The 17,919-nt window shown below is 40.4% G+C and overlaps 1 protein-coding gene across 3 annotated transcripts in view; it reads left to right on the top strand.

Moving 5' to 3' along the window:
- Positions 1–17,919, top strand: part of LOC143067780 (neo-calmodulin-like) — a 146,783-nt gene that overhangs the window by 18,844 nt on the left and 110,020 nt on the right. For all 3 annotated transcript variants that reach the window (XM_076241321.1, XM_076241322.1, XM_076241320.1), the window contains exons 3-4: positions 13,007–13,040; positions 14,382–14,525. In XM_076241321.1, the coding sequence (XP_076097436.1) occupies positions 13,007–13,040; positions 14,382–14,525 (178 nt within the window). The remainder of the gene's footprint in view (positions 1–13,006; positions 13,041–14,381; positions 14,526–17,919) is intronic.

Here is a 17,919-nt window from a genome sequence, read left to right on the forward strand (position 1 = left end):
ATTACTGTATAGGTACATCAGACTTTGGATGGACAGTGACGTCTTCAGGTGCACTTTCCCACCCTGGAATTGATACGAGGTGAAGATATGGATAAAAGCTATCAATCTAACCACCTGCGGTCAAGAATTTTGCCGTAGGGGGGTGGCAGTAAAGCCACTGCTGCCACCACCCGTGATGGACAAAAATGAGAAATTGGGTATGGGGTTGTCAGCTTCTGGTGCACTTTCCCACCCGGGCATTTTCATGAATAAAAGGGTCTGGGACAAGCTTTCAATCCCACTAGGTGTGGGTAAAAACTTTGCCGTAGGGAACTGTACAGAAAGACTGAAAAAATGAGCCCATACCCATTACTGTATAGGTACATCAGACTTTGGATGGACAGTGACGTCTTCAGGTGCACTTTCCCACCCTGGAATTGATACGAGGTGAAGATATGGATAAAAGCTATCAATCTAACCACCTGCGGTCAAGAATTTTGCCGTAGGGGGGTGGCAGTAAAGCCACTGCTGCCACCACCCGTGATGGACAAAAATGAGAAATTGGGTATGGGGTTGTCAGCTTCTGGTGCACTTTCCCACCCGGGCATTTTCATGAATAAAAGGGTCTGGGACAAGCTTTCAATCCCACTAGGTGTGGGTAAAAACTTTGCCGTAGGGAACTGTACAGAAAGACTGAAAAAATGAGCCCATACCCATTACTGTATAGGTACATCAGACTTTGGATGGACAGTGACGTCTTCAGGTGCACTTTCCCACCCTGGAATTGATACGAGGTGAAGATATGGATAAAAGCTATCAATCTAACCACCTGCGGTCAAGAATTTTGCCGTAGGGGGGTGGCAGTAAAGCCACTGCTGCCACCACCCGTGATGGACAAAAATGAGAAATTGGGTATGGGGTTGTCAGCTTCTGGTGCACTTTCCCACCCGGGCATTTTCATGAATAAAAGGGTCTGGGACAAGCTTTCAATCCCACTAGGTGTGGGTAAAAACTTTGCCGTAGGGAACTGTACAGAAAGACTGAAAAAATGAGCCCATACCCATTACTGTATAGGTACATCAGACTTTGGATGGACAGTGACGTCTTCAGGTGCACTTTCCCACCCTGGAATTGATACGAGGTGAAGATATGGATAAAAGCTATCAATCTAACCACCTGCGGTCAAGAATTTTGCCGTAGGGGGGTGGCAGTAAAGCCACTGCTGCCACCACCCGTGATGGACAAAAATGAGAAATTGGGTATGGGGTTGTCAGCTTCTGGTGCACTTTCCCACCCGGGCATTTTCATGAATAAAAGGGTCTGGGACAAGCTTTCAATCCCACTAGGTGTGGGTAAAAACTTTGCCGTAGGGAACTGTACAGAAAGACTGAAAAAATGAGCCCATACCCATTACTGTATAGGTACATCAGACTTTGGATGGACAGTGACGTCTTCAGGTGCACTTTCCCACCCTGGAATTGATACGAGGTGAAGATATGGATAAAAGCTATCAATCTAACCACCTGCGGTCAAGAATTTTGCCGTAGGGGGGTGGCAGTAAAGCCACTGCTGCCACCACCCGTGATGGACAAAAATGAGAAATTGGGTATGGGGTTGTCAGCTTCTGGTGCACTTTCCCACCCGGGCATTTTCATGAATAAAAGGGTCTGGGACAAGCTTTCAATCCCACTAGGTGTGGGTAAAAACTTTGCCGTAGGGAACTGTACAGAAAGACTGAAAAAATGAGCCCATACCCATTACTGTATAGGTACATCAGACTTTGGATGGACAGTGACGTCTTCAGGTGCACTTTCCCACCCTGGAATTGATACGAGGTGAAGATATGGATAAAAGCTATCAATCTAACCACCTGCGGTCAAGAATTTTGCCGTAGGGGGGTGGCAGTAAAGCCACTGCTGCCACCACCCGTGATGGACAAAAATGAGAAATTGGGTATGGGGTTGTCAGCTTCTGGTGCACTTTCCCACCCGGGCATTTTCATGAATAAAAGGGTCTGGGACAAGCTTTCAATCCCACTAGGTGTGGGTAAAAACTTTGCCGTAGGGAACTGTACAGAAAGACTGAAAAAATGAGCCCATACCCATTACTGTATAGGTACATCAGACTTTGGATGGACAGTGACGTCTTCAGGTGCACTTTCCCACCCTGGAATTGATACGAGGTGAAGATATGGATAAAAGCTATCAATCTAACCACCTGCGGTCAAGAATTTTGCCGTAGGGGGGTGGCAGTAAAGCCACTGCTGCCACCACCCGTGATGGACAAAAATGAGAAATTGGGTATGGGGTTGTCAGCTTCTGGTGCACTTTCCCACCCGGGCATTTTCATGAATAAAAGGGTCTGGGACAAGCTTTCAATCCCACTAGGTGTGGGTAAAAACTTTGCCGTAGGGAACTGTACAGAAAGACTGAAAAAATGAGCCCATACCCATTACTGTATAGGTACATCAGACTTTGGATGGACAGTGACGTCTTCAGGTGCACTTTCCCACCCTGGAATTGATACGAGGTGAAGATATGGATAAAAGCTATCAATCTAACCACCTGCGGTCAAGAATTTTGCCGTAGGGGGGTGGCAGTAAAGCCACTGCTGCCACCACCCGTGATGGACAAAAATGAGAAATTGGGTATGGGGTTGTCAGCTTCTGGTGCACTTTCCCACCCGGGCATTTTCATGAATAAAAGGGTCTGGGACAAGCTTTCAATCCCACTAGGTGTGGGTAAAAACTTTGCCGTAGGGAACTGTACAGAAAGACTGAAAAAATGAGCCCATACCCATTACTGTATAGGTACATCAGACTTTGGATGGACAGTGACGTCTTCAGGTGCACTTTCCCACCCTGGAATTGATACGAGGTGAAGATATGGATAAAAGCTATCAATCTAACCACCTGCGGTCAAGAATTTTGCCGTAGGGGGGTGGCAGTAAAGCCACTGCTGCCACCACCCGTGATGGACAAAAATGAGAAATTGGGTATGGGGTTGTCAGCTTCTGGTGCACTTTCCCACCCGGGCATTTTCATGAATAAAAGGGTCTGGGACAAGCTTTCAATCCCACTAGGTGTGGGTAAAAACTTTGCCGTAGGGAACTGTACAGAAAGACTGAAAAAATGAGCCCATACCCATTACTGTATAGGTACATCAGACTTTGGATGGACAGTGACGTCTTCAGGTGCACTTTCCCACCCTGGAATTGATACGAGGTGAAGATATGGATAAAAGCTATCAATCTAACCACCTGCGGTCAAGAATTTTGCCGTAGGGGGGTGGCAGTAAAGCCACTGCTGCCACCACCCGTGATGGACAAAAATGAGAAATTGGGTATGGGGTTGTCAGCTTCTGGTGCACTTTCCCACCCGGGCATTTTCATGAATAAAAGGGTCTGGGACAAGCTTTCAATCCCACTAGGTGTGGGTAAAAACTTTGCCGTAGGGAACTGTACAGAAAGACTGAAAAAATGAGCCCATACCCATTACTGTATAGGTACATCAGACTTTGGATGGACAGTGACGTCTTCAGGTGCACTTTCCCACCCTGGAATTGATACGAGGTGAAGATATGGATAAAAGCTATCAATCTAACCACCTGCGGTCAAGAATTTTGCCGTAGGGGGGTGGCAGTAAAGCCACTGCTGCCACCACCCGTGATGGACAAAAATGAGAAATTGGGTATGGGGTTGTCAGCTTCTGGTGCACTTTCCCACCCGGGCATTTTCATGAATAAAAGGGTCTGGGACAAGCTTTCAATCCCACTAGGTGTGGGTAAAAACTTTGCCGTAGGGAACTGTACAGAAAGACTGAAAAAATGAGCCCATACCCATTACTGTATAGGTACATCAGACTTTGGATGGACAGTGACGTCTTCAGGTGCACTTTCCCACCCTGGAATTGATACGAGGTGAAGATATGGATAAAAGCTATCAATCTAACCACCTGCGGTCAAGAATTTTGCCGTAGGGGGGTGGCAGTAAAGCCACTGCTGCCACCACCCGTGATGGACAAAAATGAGAAATTGGGTATGGGGTTGTCAGCTTCTGGTGCACTTTCCCACCCGGGCATTTTCATGAATAAAAGGGTCTGGGACAAGCTTTCAATCCCACTAGGTGTGGGTAAAAACTTTGCCGTAGGGAACTGTACAGAAAGACTGAAAAAATGAGCCCATACCCATTACTGTATAGGTACATCAGACTTTGGATGGACAGTGACGTCTTCAGGTGCACTTTCCCACCCTGGAATTGATACGAGGTGAAGATATGGATAAAAGCTATCAATCTAACCACCTGCGGTCAAGAATTTTGCCGTAGGGGGGTGGCAGTAAAGCCACTGCTGCCACCACCCGTGATGGACAAAAATGAGAAATTGGGTATGGGGTTGTCAGCTTCTGGTGCACTTTCCCACCCGGGCATTTTCATGAATAAAAGGGTCTGGGACAAGCTTTCAATCCCACTAGGTGTGGGTAAAAACTTTGCCGTAGGGAACTGTACAGAAAGACTGAAAAAATGAGCCCATACCCATTACTGTATAGGTACATCAGACTTTGGATGGACAGTGACGTCTTCAGGTGCACTTTCCCACCCTGGAATTGATACGAGGTGAAGATATGGATAAAAGCTATCAATCTAACCACCTGCGGTCAAGAATTTTGCCGTAGGGGGGTGGCAGTAAAGCCACTGCTGCCACCACCCGTGATGGACAAAAATGAGAAATTGGGTATGGGGTTGTCAGCTTCTGGTGCACTTTCCCACCCGGGCATTTTCATGAATAAAAGGGTCTGGGACAAGCTTTCAATCCCACTAGGTGTGGGTAAAAACTTTGCCGTAGGGAACTGTACAGAAAGACTGAAAAAATGAGCCCATACCCATTACTGTATAGGTACATCAGACTTTGGATGGACAGTGACGTCTTCAGGTGCACTTTCCCACCCTGGAATTGATACGAGGTGAAGATATGGATAAAAGCTATCAATCTAACCACCTGCGGTCAAGAATTTTGCCGTAGGGGGGTGGCAGTAAAGCCACTGCTGCCACCACCCGTGATGGACAAAAATGAGAAATTGGGTATGGGGTTGTCAGCTTCTGGTGCACTTTCCCACCCGGGCATTTTCATGAATAAAAGGGTCTGGGACAAGCTTTCAATCCCACTAGGTGTGGGTAAAAACTTTGCCGTAGGGAACTGTACAGAAAGACTGAAAAAATGAGCCCATACCCATTACTGTATAGGTACATCAGACTTTGGATGGACAGTGACGTCTTCAGGTGCACTTTCCCACCCTGGAATTGATACGAGGTGAAGATATGGATAAAAGCTATCAATCTAACCACCTGCGGTCAAGAATTTTGCCGTAGGGGGGTGGCAGTAAAGCCACTGCTGCCACCACCCGTGATGGACAAAAATGAGAAATTGGGTATGGGGTTGTCAGCTTCTGGTGCACTTTCCCACCCGGGCATTTTCATGAATAAAAGGGTCTGGGACAAGCTTTCAATCCCACTAGGTGTGGGTAAAAACTTTGCCGTAGGGAACTGTACAGAAAGACTGAAAAAATGAGCCCATACCCATTACTGTATAGGTACATCAGACTTTGGATGGACAGTGACGTCTTCAGGTGCACTTTCCCACCCTGGAATTGATACGAGGTGAAGATATGGATAAAAGCTATCAATCTAACCACCTGCGGTCAAGAATTTTGCCGTAGGGGGGTGGCAGTAAAGCCACTGCTGCCACCACCCGTGATGGACAAAATGAGAAATTGGGTATGGGGTTGTCAGCTTCTGGTGCACTTTCCCACCCGGGCATTTTCATGAATAAAAGGGTCTGGGACAAGCTTTCAATCCCACTAGGTGTGGGTAAAAACTTTGCCGTAGGGAACTGTACAGAAAGACTGAAAAAATGAGCCCATACCCATTACTGTATAGGTACATCAGACTTTGGATGGACAGTGACGTCTTCAGGTGCACTTTCCCACCCTGGAATTGATACGAGGTGAAGATATGGATAAAAGCTATCAATCTAACCACCTGCGGTCAAGAATTTTGCCGTAGGGGGGTGGCAGTAAATGGGCTCATTTTTCAGTCTTTCTGTACAGTTCCCTACGGCAAAGTTTTTTCCCACACCTAGTGGGATTGAAAGCTTGTCCCAGACCCTTTTATTCATGGAAATGCGCAGGTGGGAAAGTGCACCGGAAGCTGACAACAACATACTCAATTTCTCATTTTGGTCCATTATGGGTGGTGGCAGCAGTCGCTTTACTCCCATCCCCCTACGGCAAAGTTCTTGACCGCAGGTGGTTAGATTGAAAGCTATTATCCATATCTTCAACTCGTATCAATCCCTGGGTGGGAAAGTGCACCTGAAGACTTCACTGGCCATCATAAGTCTGAGGTACCTATACAGTTATGGGTATGGGCTCATTTTTCAGTCTTTCTGTACAGTTCCCTACGGCAAAGTTTTTTCCCACACCTAGTGGGATTGAAAGCTTGTCCCAGACCCTTTTATTCATGGAAATGCGCAGGTGGGAAAGTGCACCGGAAGCTGACAACAACATACTCAATTTCTCATTTTGGTCCATTATGGGTGGTGGCAGCAGTCGCTTTACTCCCATCCCCCTACGGCAAAGTTCTTGACCGCAGGTGGTTAGATTGAAAGCTATTATCCATATCTTCAACTCGTATCAATCCCTGGGTGGGAAAGTGCACCTGAAGACTTCACTGGCCATCCAAAGTCTGAGGTACCTATACAGTTATGGGTATGGGCTCATTTTTCAGTCTTTCTGTACAGTTCCCTACGGCAAAGTTTTTCCCCACACCTAGTGGGATTGAAAGCTTGTCCCAGACCCTTTTATTCATGGAAATGCGCAGGTGGGAAAGTGCACCGGAAGCTGACAACAACATACTCAATTTCTCATTTTGGTCCATTATGGGTGGTGGCAGCAGTCGCTTTACTCCCATCCCCCTACGGCAAAGTTCTTGACCGCAGGTGGTTAGATTGAAAGCTATTATCCATATCTTCAACTCGTATCAATCCCTGGGTGGGAAAGTGCACCTGAAGACTTCACTGGCCATCCAAAGTCTGAGGTACCTATACAGTTATGGGTATGGGCTCATTTTTCAGTCTTTCTGTACAGTTCCCTACGGCAAAGTTTTTTCCCACACCTAGTGGGATTGAAAGCTTGTCCCAGACCCTTTTATTCATGGAAATGCGCAGGTGGGAAAGTGCACCGGAAGCTGACAACAACATACTCAATTTCTCATTTTGGTCCATTATGGGTGGTGGCAGCAGTCGCTTTACTCCCATCCCCCTACGGCAAAGTTCTTGACCGCAGGTGGTTAGATTGAAAGCTATTATCCATATCTTCAACTCGTATCAATCCCTGGGTGGGAAAGTGCACCTGAAGACTTCACTGGCCATCCAAAGTCTGAGGTACCTATACAGTTATGGGTATGGGCTCATTTTTCAGTCTTTCTGTACAGTTCCCTACGGCAAAGTTTTTTCCCACACCTAGTGGGATTGAAAGCTTGTCCCAGACCCTTTTATTCATGGAAATGCGCAGGTGGGAAAGTGCACCGGAAGCTGACAACAACATACTCAATTTCTCATTTTGGTCCATTATGGGTGGTGGCAGCAGTCGCTTTACTCCCATCCCCCTACGGCAAAGTTCTTGACCGCAGGTGGTTAGATTGAAAGCTATTATCCATATCTTCAACTCGTATCAATCCCTGGGTGGGAAAGTGCACCTGAAGACTTCACTGGCCATCATAAGTCTGAGGTACCTATACAGTTATGGGTATGGGCTCATTTTTCAGTCTTTCTGTACAGTTCCCTACGGCAAAGTTTTTTCCCACACCTAGTGGGATTGAAAGCTTGTCCCAGACCCTTTTATTCATGGAAATGCGCAGGTGGGAAAGTGCACCGGAAGCTGACAACAACATACTCAATTTCTCATTTTGGTCCATTATGGGTGGTGGCAGCAGTCGCTTTACTCCCATCCCCCTACGGCAAAGTTCTTGACCGCAGGTGGTTAGATTGAAAGCTATTATCCATATCTTCAACTCGTATCAATCCCTGGGTGGGAAAGTGCACCTGAAGACTTCACTGGCCATCCAAAGTCTGAGGTACCTATACAGTTATGGGTATGGGCTCATTTTTCAGTCTTTCTGTACAGTTCCCTACGGCAAAGTTTTTTCCCACACCTAGTGGGATTGAAAGCTTGTCCCAGACCCTTTTATTCATGGAAATGCGCAGGTGGGAAAGTGCACCGGAAGCTGACAACAACATACTCAATTTCTCATTTTGGTCCATTATGGGTGGTGGCAGCAGTCGCTTTACTCCCATCCCCCTACGGCAAAGTTCTTGACCGCAGGTGGTTAGATTGAAAGCTATTATCCATATCTTCAACTCGTATCAATCCCTGGGTGGGAAAGTGCACCTGAAGACTTCACTGGCCATCCAAAGTCTGAGGTACCTATACAGTTATGGGTATGGGCTCATTTTTCAGTCTTTCTGTACAGTTCCCTACGGCAAAGTTTTTTCCCACACCTAGTGGGATTGAAAGCTTGTCCCAGACCCTTTTATTCATGGAAATGCGCAGGTGGGAAAGTGCACCGGAAGCTGACAACAACATACTCAATTTCTCATTTTGGTCCATTATGGGTGGTGGCAGCAGTCGCTTTACTCCCATCCCCCTACGGCAAAGTTCTTGACCGCAGGTGGTTAGATTGAAAGCTATTATCCATATCTTCAACTCGTATCAATCCCTGGGTGGGAAAGTGCACCTGAAGACTTCACTGGCCATCATAAGTCTGAGGTACCTATACAGTTATGGGTATGGGCTCATTTTTCAGTCTTTCTGTACAGTTCCCTACGGCAAAGTTTTTTCCCACACCTAGTGGGATTGAAAGCTTGTCCCAGACCCTTTTATTCATGGAAATGCGCAGGTGGGAAAGTGCACCGGAAGCTGACAACAACATACTCAATTTCTCATTTTGGTCCATTATGGGTGGTGGCAGCAGTCGCTTTACTCCCATCCCCCTACGGCAAAGTTCTTGACCGCAGGTGGTTAGATTGAAAGCTATTATCCATATCTTCAACTCGTATCAATCCCTGGGTGGGAAAGTGCACCTGAAGACTTCACTGGCCATCCAAAGTCTGAGGTACCTATACAGTTATGGGTATGGGCTCATTTTTCAGTCTTTCTGTACAGTTCCCTACGGCAAAGTTTTTTCCCACACCTAGTGGGATTGAAAGCTTGTCCCAGACCCTTTTATTCATGGAAATGCGCAGGTGGGAAAGTGCACCGGAAGCTGACAACAACATACTCAATTTCTCATTTTGGTCCATTATGGGTGGTGGCAGCAGTCGCTTTACTCCCATCCCCCTACGGCAAAGTTCTTGACCGCAGGTGGTTAGATTGAAAGCTATTATCCATATCTTCAACTCGTATCAATCCCTGGGTGGGAAAGTGCACCTGAAGACTTCACTGGCCATCCAAAGTCTGAGGTACCTATACAGTTATGGGTATGGGCTCATTTTTCAGTCTTTCTGTACAGTTCCCTACGGCAAAGTTTTTTCCCACACCTAGTGGGATTGAAAGCTTGTCCCAGACCCTTTTATTCATGGAAATGCGCAGGTGGGAAAGTGCACCGGAAGCTGACAACAACATACTCAATTTCTCATTTTGGTCCATTATGGGTGGTGGCAGCAGTCGCTTTACTCCCATCCCCCTACGGCAAAGTTCTTGACCGCAGGTGGTTAGATTGAAAGCTATTATCCATATCTTCAACTCGTATCAATCCCTGGGTGGGAAAGTGCACCTGAAGACTTCACTGGCCATCATAAGTCTGAGGTACCTATACAGTTATGGGTATGGGCTCATTTTTCAGTCTTTCTGTACAGTTCCCTACGGCAAAGTTTTTTCCCACACCTAGTGGGATTGAAAGCTTGTCCCAGACCCTTTTATTCATGGAAATGCGCAGGTGGGAAAGTGCACCGGAAGCTGACAACAACATACTCAATTTCTCATTTTGGTCCATTATGGGTGGTGGCAGCAGTCGCTTTACTCCCATCCCCCTACGGCAAAGTTCTTGACCGCAGGTGGTTAGATTGAAAGCTATTATCCATATCTTCAACTCGTATCAATCCCTGGGTGGGAAAGTGCACCTGAAGACTTCACTGGCCATCCAAAGTCTGAGGTACCTATACAGTTATGGGTATGGGCTCATTTTTCAGTCTTTCTGTACAGTTCCCTACGGCAAAGTTTTTTCCCACACCTAGTGGGATTGAAAGCTTGTCCCAGACCGGACATGGCTCAAATGAAGGGTAATAAATCAGAGCAGGGCCCACTGGAATGATTTTTTGGGGGTTAAAACCTTCTGGGAATTGAATCCCACCTACACTTTTTCAATAACATCCAAATATTAAAGAAAAATTCCTTGGCCCTCCAAATATGGACAATTTTATGTTATGGGGGTCCTGAAATCTATTGAAAGCTTCCGATGTGCTATTTTTTAACCTTTTCTAATTAACCGGACCAAATCACTACTTTACTTTAAAAATCATGACCCAAATTTTTTTTACAGTGTGCTTTAATCCCCCTTACTTGCTATTTTAGGCATATAACATGAAGAAATACATTTGGAAGGGGTATAAAAAAAATGGCAAATAACACTCTGTCCGCACTAAGGACTATATTCGTGGACAACGAAAAATCAAAGGACGATAACTGTGTACTCGGACCATTTGAGGATGCCGAATGTATAGAAAGCCAGTATATAGTAATTCTTTCGAACATAAGATATTTCTTATTTCGTTTATTTGAAAGCTTATACATTTTACACAGGAACGAGTTTAAGTCAACTCACAATAAATAGTTATTCTATGCTACGCATACAACAGTAAAGACCGTAATGTTATCTGATCTGTAGGTGTGTTCGTTCGTTCGTTTTTCCGTGTATCCATCCATTTATACTGTATTAGATTGAATCTAAGACGACATTGTAGTCAGATCAAGTTGAAACTAGGTACAAATGTTTATTAAAATATGTTCTTTTTAAAATTATTTATGGAAAATAATTGTGCGAGCAAATCATCATAGACAAACACTGTTGGTTTTTTTCTTCTACTTTAATTCGTTTACTTTTTATTCTCATTTCGTATCCGTAAATTACTCGTATATAACTATTATGTGATTGGGGGATATACGATCCGTTTTTAATAGTTTATTTGCAATCCTTGTTTTTTGTTTACCATCTCGGTTAAGAGTTTGGAAAACCGATAAAACGTAAAGAAGACCTCAATATATAGTATATGCCCTTCTCTATAGAGTAAAATACGTAGAGGAGCGCACTTTTCATTCTATAAATACATATATAATAACATAAAGTATATGTTTATGTAGGGGAATAAAAATCGTTCGCTAAAAAAGATTGTTCCTTTGCCCTTTGTGTATTTTTCGCTGTGCATTTGCTGATTAAAGATACCCTATCTCCTTTGTTTTTCTATAGAATTACGATATTTTGACTTTTTACGATTTTCTTGGTTCTCCCTTTACTGATTTATATTGATGCAGACATTTAGCAAGCAAACTAGTCAGTACATTAGGCTACAGACGACATTGATGTTGTAGTGTCCCTTCAGACTTGATATGATGGATATCTCTAGTTATTTTAAAAAGGTAAAAAACAATATACACCGTATTGGTAGCCATATTATTTTTAACAGAACGTTGTTTCATTATGTCGTTTTGTGGTTTTCTCATATACCACATTATGATTCTTTGACAAGTTGATTCTCATTATGTTCTTTAGTGGTCGCTAGAATTGGTCGCTAGCTTGATTGGTCGCTAGGATTGGTCGCTAGCTTGAGTCTGGTTAAAATATACGATATTTACGAACATAACCTGTATCATGCAAAGAACTGGTTTCAGAATAAATTTGTTCATTTCCGATGAAAAGACCATATGAGTGCATCAATACTAATACCAACATATCATCATTGGGATAGCTAGTTTTAATAATATGTTCCATGACCCGGCCAACCAACCAAGATGGCCGCCATGGATAAAGTAGAACATAGGGGCAAAATGTATATTCTAATATGACGTCCTAATTACGACTTGTAATACAGCAGTCCCTCTAGGCCATGATCGCAATAAGAGATGTAAAAAACATGAAAATTCAAAGTCAGATTTTAACAATTTTTCTTTATTTTTTGTAATTTTTAACAAAAGTCTTTTCTTCTGAATCAACTGAGACAAATTAAACAAAACTTGGCCACAATTATCATTGGGGTATCTAGTTTAAAAATGTGTCCGATGATCCTGTTTGCAACAAATATGACAGATACGGCTCAAAATAGAACATAGGGGTAAACTGCAGTTTTTGACTTATATCTCAGAAACTTAAGCAAAAATATAACGGTTGCATTATTTGATGCATCAATTGTAAATAAAAATATCAAGTGAGCGACACAGGCTACTTGGAACCTCTAGTTGTAAATAGTATCAAAGGAGGGTACCAGTATTAAGAGTTAACTGACAATTTCAGCCATATTTGAAGATTTTATCCTGCTGATAAATGTTCTATTTTAGAGTTTCTGTTTATCTATTTTAAAACAAATGGTAAACAATGCCATTTACGGGCAACAAGTCCAATAATGGTCACCTGAAGATTTTGACTTGCTGATCATTTTTGCTTTTTAAAGTTCCTCGTATCTATCTATTATTTTTTCTAGTTAATAGGCATAAACGACGAATAAGAAAAAATATCACTTACGAGCAATAACTTCAATAAGAAGTCGACTTACCAACTTGATACAATTTTTAAACCAGATACTCTAATAATGAATGTAGACTAGTTTTGGTTCCAATTGGAACCGTTTTTTTCAGAGGAGTCTCAGAATACTTTTGTTAACGGACGACGGATGCCAAATGACATAACAACAAAAACGTTTTATTATTGGATTGTCGCGATAATATATTCCGTATTAGATTTAGTTCACTTTTTTCTTTTATTACAGGCTGAAAAGCCACCAACCAAGGAACAGATAAACGGTAAGTATTTTCTGATTCTTAGCACTTCAGTTTAAGAACTTCGATGTACATATACTCTAAATTATAACACGTGTGATGTTTGTTTTTCATTATATATCTGTCCTGGATATGTTCCCAGCTCAAAGTTCAAGGTCGTAGTTGTTTGATACGGATAGCTGTTTCCTGTTGCTAAATCAAATTTTGCATATGAGATTAGACGCAGATTAAGAGACGATGAAGCAATGTCTCTAAAATTTCCTTATAATATACCACAGGTGGTTTGTGTAACATTGTGTCATTTTTGTTCCCATAAATATTCCGTTTATTGTTAGTGAATGTTCTCAATTTAAAAATAAATAAGAAGGTATATCTTTTTTTTTAAACACAAATTCTCAAGTAGTTTAACCGAAGCATTTCAAGAAAGAGACTAAAAGAGAGAGCTTAAGTCCCTAAAAGCACTGTCGGCATTTATAACATTTCATCAAACATTGATGCAAAAAAGTTATCGGAAAGTTTGTTTTTTATATTCCAATTTTGAAAAGTCTTGGCTGCATTTTATTATTTATAAGAAGGCACCATTTCAATATGATACGAAACAAATTACAAAATCTTGTCTACTGTCTATAGCTTTTAGTGGAATCCTTGATTTTCAAGAAAAACGTCTTTAAAGATGAATATCGATACAAGCAATATTATATACTCTGAATTCTTGGTAGTGAGCATATATGTGGGTCTATTTGTGTTTGTTAAAACAATCAATAGATATAAGAAGATGTGGTATGAGTGTCAATGAGACAACTCCCAATGCAAGTTGTAAAAGAAACCCTTTATATTCTAGGCTATTTTAACGACGACAGACATAATACACTGTATTACTGAACAAATTCTAGTTTGAGCAAGTGGAATTTTATTGTATTATATGCAATGCTTTTATGTTGACAGGCATTGCACATTAACTTGCCATGGGTATAGGTTTGAAATCCTTTAAGATATTTTTTAAGAACTAATTCTCTCTTTTCACGTCTATCTGGAACAATTAAGTAAACTTTTTGTTTTTGCTCAAACTTATGATATTTATTTCAGACATGAATACCAATTTTGAATAAACAGAAACAATAGACGGGGTCACTTGTACGGACATCTCCCCTACTTATTGGTGTCTGAGGTCAAAGTTCTGTTCTCTAATTTGTTTATGTGACTTTCAAGATTTCACAAATCACACTCTACATATATTATGCAATATCACTTCAAACAGCGACGCTTTGATAAACATTTTGTTAGTCTACTTGTATTGTGCTATTTTATTTTAAACAAAATAGATCACGTTCAAAGATGAGGAATATTTTTCTTTTTTAATGATAGAATATAAAGACGCCTTTCGTGCCTTTGATACCAATGGGGATGGGAAAATATCCTGTAAAGAGTTACGTACCTTCCTGAAATCAATGGGAAAGAACCCATCGGATGCAGAAATTAAAAGAATTATGAGGCGAGTCGACAAAGACGGTATGATTTGTAAATTTAAAATTATCAGTAAATATCAATAGACTTATTTCAAATGTATCCATTTATATTTCTTATACTGACAATTGATGGGATATATTTTTGTCAATATTTATATCAATATTAGATACATTCGGTGATTAATTTGTCTGTTATGACATTGATAAAACCCAGGATAAAACCTTTATAGACTCAATTTCAAAATATGACCTAGCATTCCTTGTAGAAACCCATGTTGGTTATAATAGCAATATAAAAAATGTGGGCCCTTTTAACTACTATCCTGTATGTAGACCTATCACTAAGGCTAACAATAGATATTATGGTGGAATAGCCATTTTGAGAAAACCTCACATAAAAGATCATGTGAAAATTTTGAAAAATTCTAACACTGATTATCAATGGGTTAAATTAGAAAAAAAATTCTTTGGCTTTCACAGAGACCTATATTTTTGTGTTATTTATTACCCACCTGTGACATCCACTTACACAAAGAAAGGAGACATAGAACTTTTTGAATGTCTATAAAATGATATCACATTATTTTGTAAAGATGCCGATATACTTCTTTGTGGTGATTTTAATGCCAGAGCTGGATCACACCCTGATTTAATTATACAAGATGAAATAGATTTTCTTCCTTTATATAATTCATATCCTTTGGATAAAAATATTATGTTGCGTAAAAACAGAGACAAAAAGCTTGATTGTAGAGGGAAAGATTTATGTGAATTTTGTATTTCTCATCAGCTCAGAATTTTAAATGGGCGTACACTTTTATGGTAATTATACCTGTTATACTCCCAATAGAGCAAGTGTTGTAGACTATTCTATTGTGTCGGAGAGTGCCCTTGATTATATTCTGTATTTAAGAGTTGCTGAATTTGTACCTACATTATCTGATTGTCATTGTTAATTGAATGGGAAATGTCAGCCCAATTTAGTGCTAATTTAAGAGATGATTGTATTGATCATGATTTGCATACTATGCCTTCTCGATACATGTGGTCAGAGAACTCAGCTACAGTGCTTCAGGAGGCTCTAACTTCTCCATCTGTACTTGCAAAAATATCAGATTTCATGCTTAAGGGGCATTTTACTTCAAAAATAGACATAAATGAGACCTCAGTTAAACTAACTAACATTTTCATTGAGGCTGCTGAACAATCTTTGAAAAAAAACCTAAATATAAGAAAAAGAAAAAGAAACACAAAAATTTCGTTGACTCTGATTTGCACTCAATGAGAAAGAATCTTATAAATTATGGAAAAATTTACTCTTCTAACCCGAAAGATCCAATGGTTAAAAATCATTATTACAAATTATATAGGGAATATAAAAAATGCCGAAAAACCAAAAAGAAAATTTTTAAGGCAGATATTTTAGAACAACTAGAAACTCTTCATGAGGACAATCCCAAACTATACTGGGGGTTGATTAATAAGTTACAGGACAAAAATCATGATTCCTCAGTTAACAATATATTACCATCTGACTGGCTTCATCACTTTCAAGATTTAAATAAGGTTAATGATATTTTTTTAGATAGGGTTAAACATCTTGAGGAGAGTTTAAAATCTGCGGAGATATCCCCGAAATGTTTTAATGAATTAGATTTTATAATAACTGATAATGAAATTATCACTGCCATCTCAAAATTAAAGTGGAATAAATCCCCTGGGTTGGACAATATTACAAATAATATGATTAAATGCAGCCAAAGTATTTTAGTTGGTTGCTTCAAAAAAATATTCAACTCTTATGCAAGTAATGACATTTATCCAGAAAAATGGGCAGAAGGATATATTGCACCCTTACATAAGGCTAATGATATTCTTGATCCTAATAACTATCGTGGTTTGACCATAACTAGTTCAATAGGAAAATTGTTTAATTCTATTTTAAATTCCCGACTTGACAAATTTCTAGTCGAACACAAAATAATTGATGGCTGCCAAATTGGCTTCACAAAGAAAGCTAGGACCTCTGACCACATGTTTGTAATCAAGACACTTATTGATAAATATTGTAATAACCCTGGTGGTAGACTATATGCCTGCTTTGTTGACTTCAAAAAGGCCTTTGATACTGTTATTCACACTGGAATCAAATTGAAACTACTAGATATTGGGGTGGGATCTTCTTTTTACAACATCATTAAAAGCATGTATGAAGTAAGTAAATCATGTGTAAAAGTAAATGAAAACCTAACAAATTCCTTTTCAACGCACCTGGGGGTGAAACAAGGAGACAATCTTAGTCCAAACCTATTCAAGATCTTTATTAATAATTTGACAAACTATTTAAAACACTCTGAAGACCCAGTTTCAATAAATGATCAAGATTTACACTGCCTTATGTATGCTGACGATATTGTTTTATTGTCAACATCTCCGAATGGTTTGCCAAAATATTTGGACATTTTGCAAAATTACTGCAATGATTGGTGCTTAAGTGTGAATACAAACAAAACAAAGGTTCTTATATTCAACAAGGCAGGTAGATTGATTAACAAATATGATTTTATGCTAAATGGGGTAAAACTAGAGTGTGTTAATTCATATAAATATTTGGGTATACATTTTTGTGCATCTGGCTCCTTTACAGTAGCTCAGGATGAATTATATAAAAAGGCACTAAAAACCTATTTTAAGCTAAGAATTTCTATCCTTGCATCCTTCAGTCAAAACAAGCATGCATGTTTTTGATCATACCATCAAACCCATCCTATTATACAGCTGTGAGATATGGGATGCCTTTAATCCAATGTCATCTAAATATAGAAATGGAATTTTTTTCATTTGACCATATTTACTCTAAATTACCTGCTGAAAAATTTCATACTAAATTCTGTAAATTTATTCTTGGAGCTCCAAAAAAGACCCAATTTTGTAGTATTAACTGAGTTGGGAAGACTACCAATATATTTTAACATGATTAAAGCAATGACTAAATACTATTACAGACTAGAAAAAATCAGACAATAACTTTCCATTGTTATATAATGCATATATAGAATCAAAGAAATTGTATGAGTCAAAGAAACCGTCGTAGTATATGTCATCTGAAAAAATTCTTTCACTGATTAATAATTATCAAATATCCTCAGACACGGCTAAACCAATTGACAACAGAAAACTAAGAAATGCCATGTTGAAAGATTTGGAAAAAAATCTCAAAACTCACTCAGAAGGAAAACTATGCACATATGTTACCTTTAAATCAAATTTTGGTTTTGAAAAATATCTTAATATTGTTAAAAAATTTGAAGATAGACGGAGTCTAACAAGATTTCGCATATCTGCTCACCATTTACTTATAGAGAGAGGTAGATATAGTAATACTCTCTGACACAATAGAATATGTAAGAGATGTTGTAGTAATGAGGTCGAAGATA

The sequence above is a fragment of the Mytilus galloprovincialis genome, chromosome 3 (genome assembly GCF_965363235.1).
Source record: "Mytilus galloprovincialis chromosome 3, xbMytGall1.hap1.1, whole genome shotgun sequence".
Classification (NCBI taxonomy): domain Eukaryota; kingdom Metazoa; phylum Mollusca; class Bivalvia; order Mytilida; family Mytilidae; genus Mytilus; species Mytilus galloprovincialis.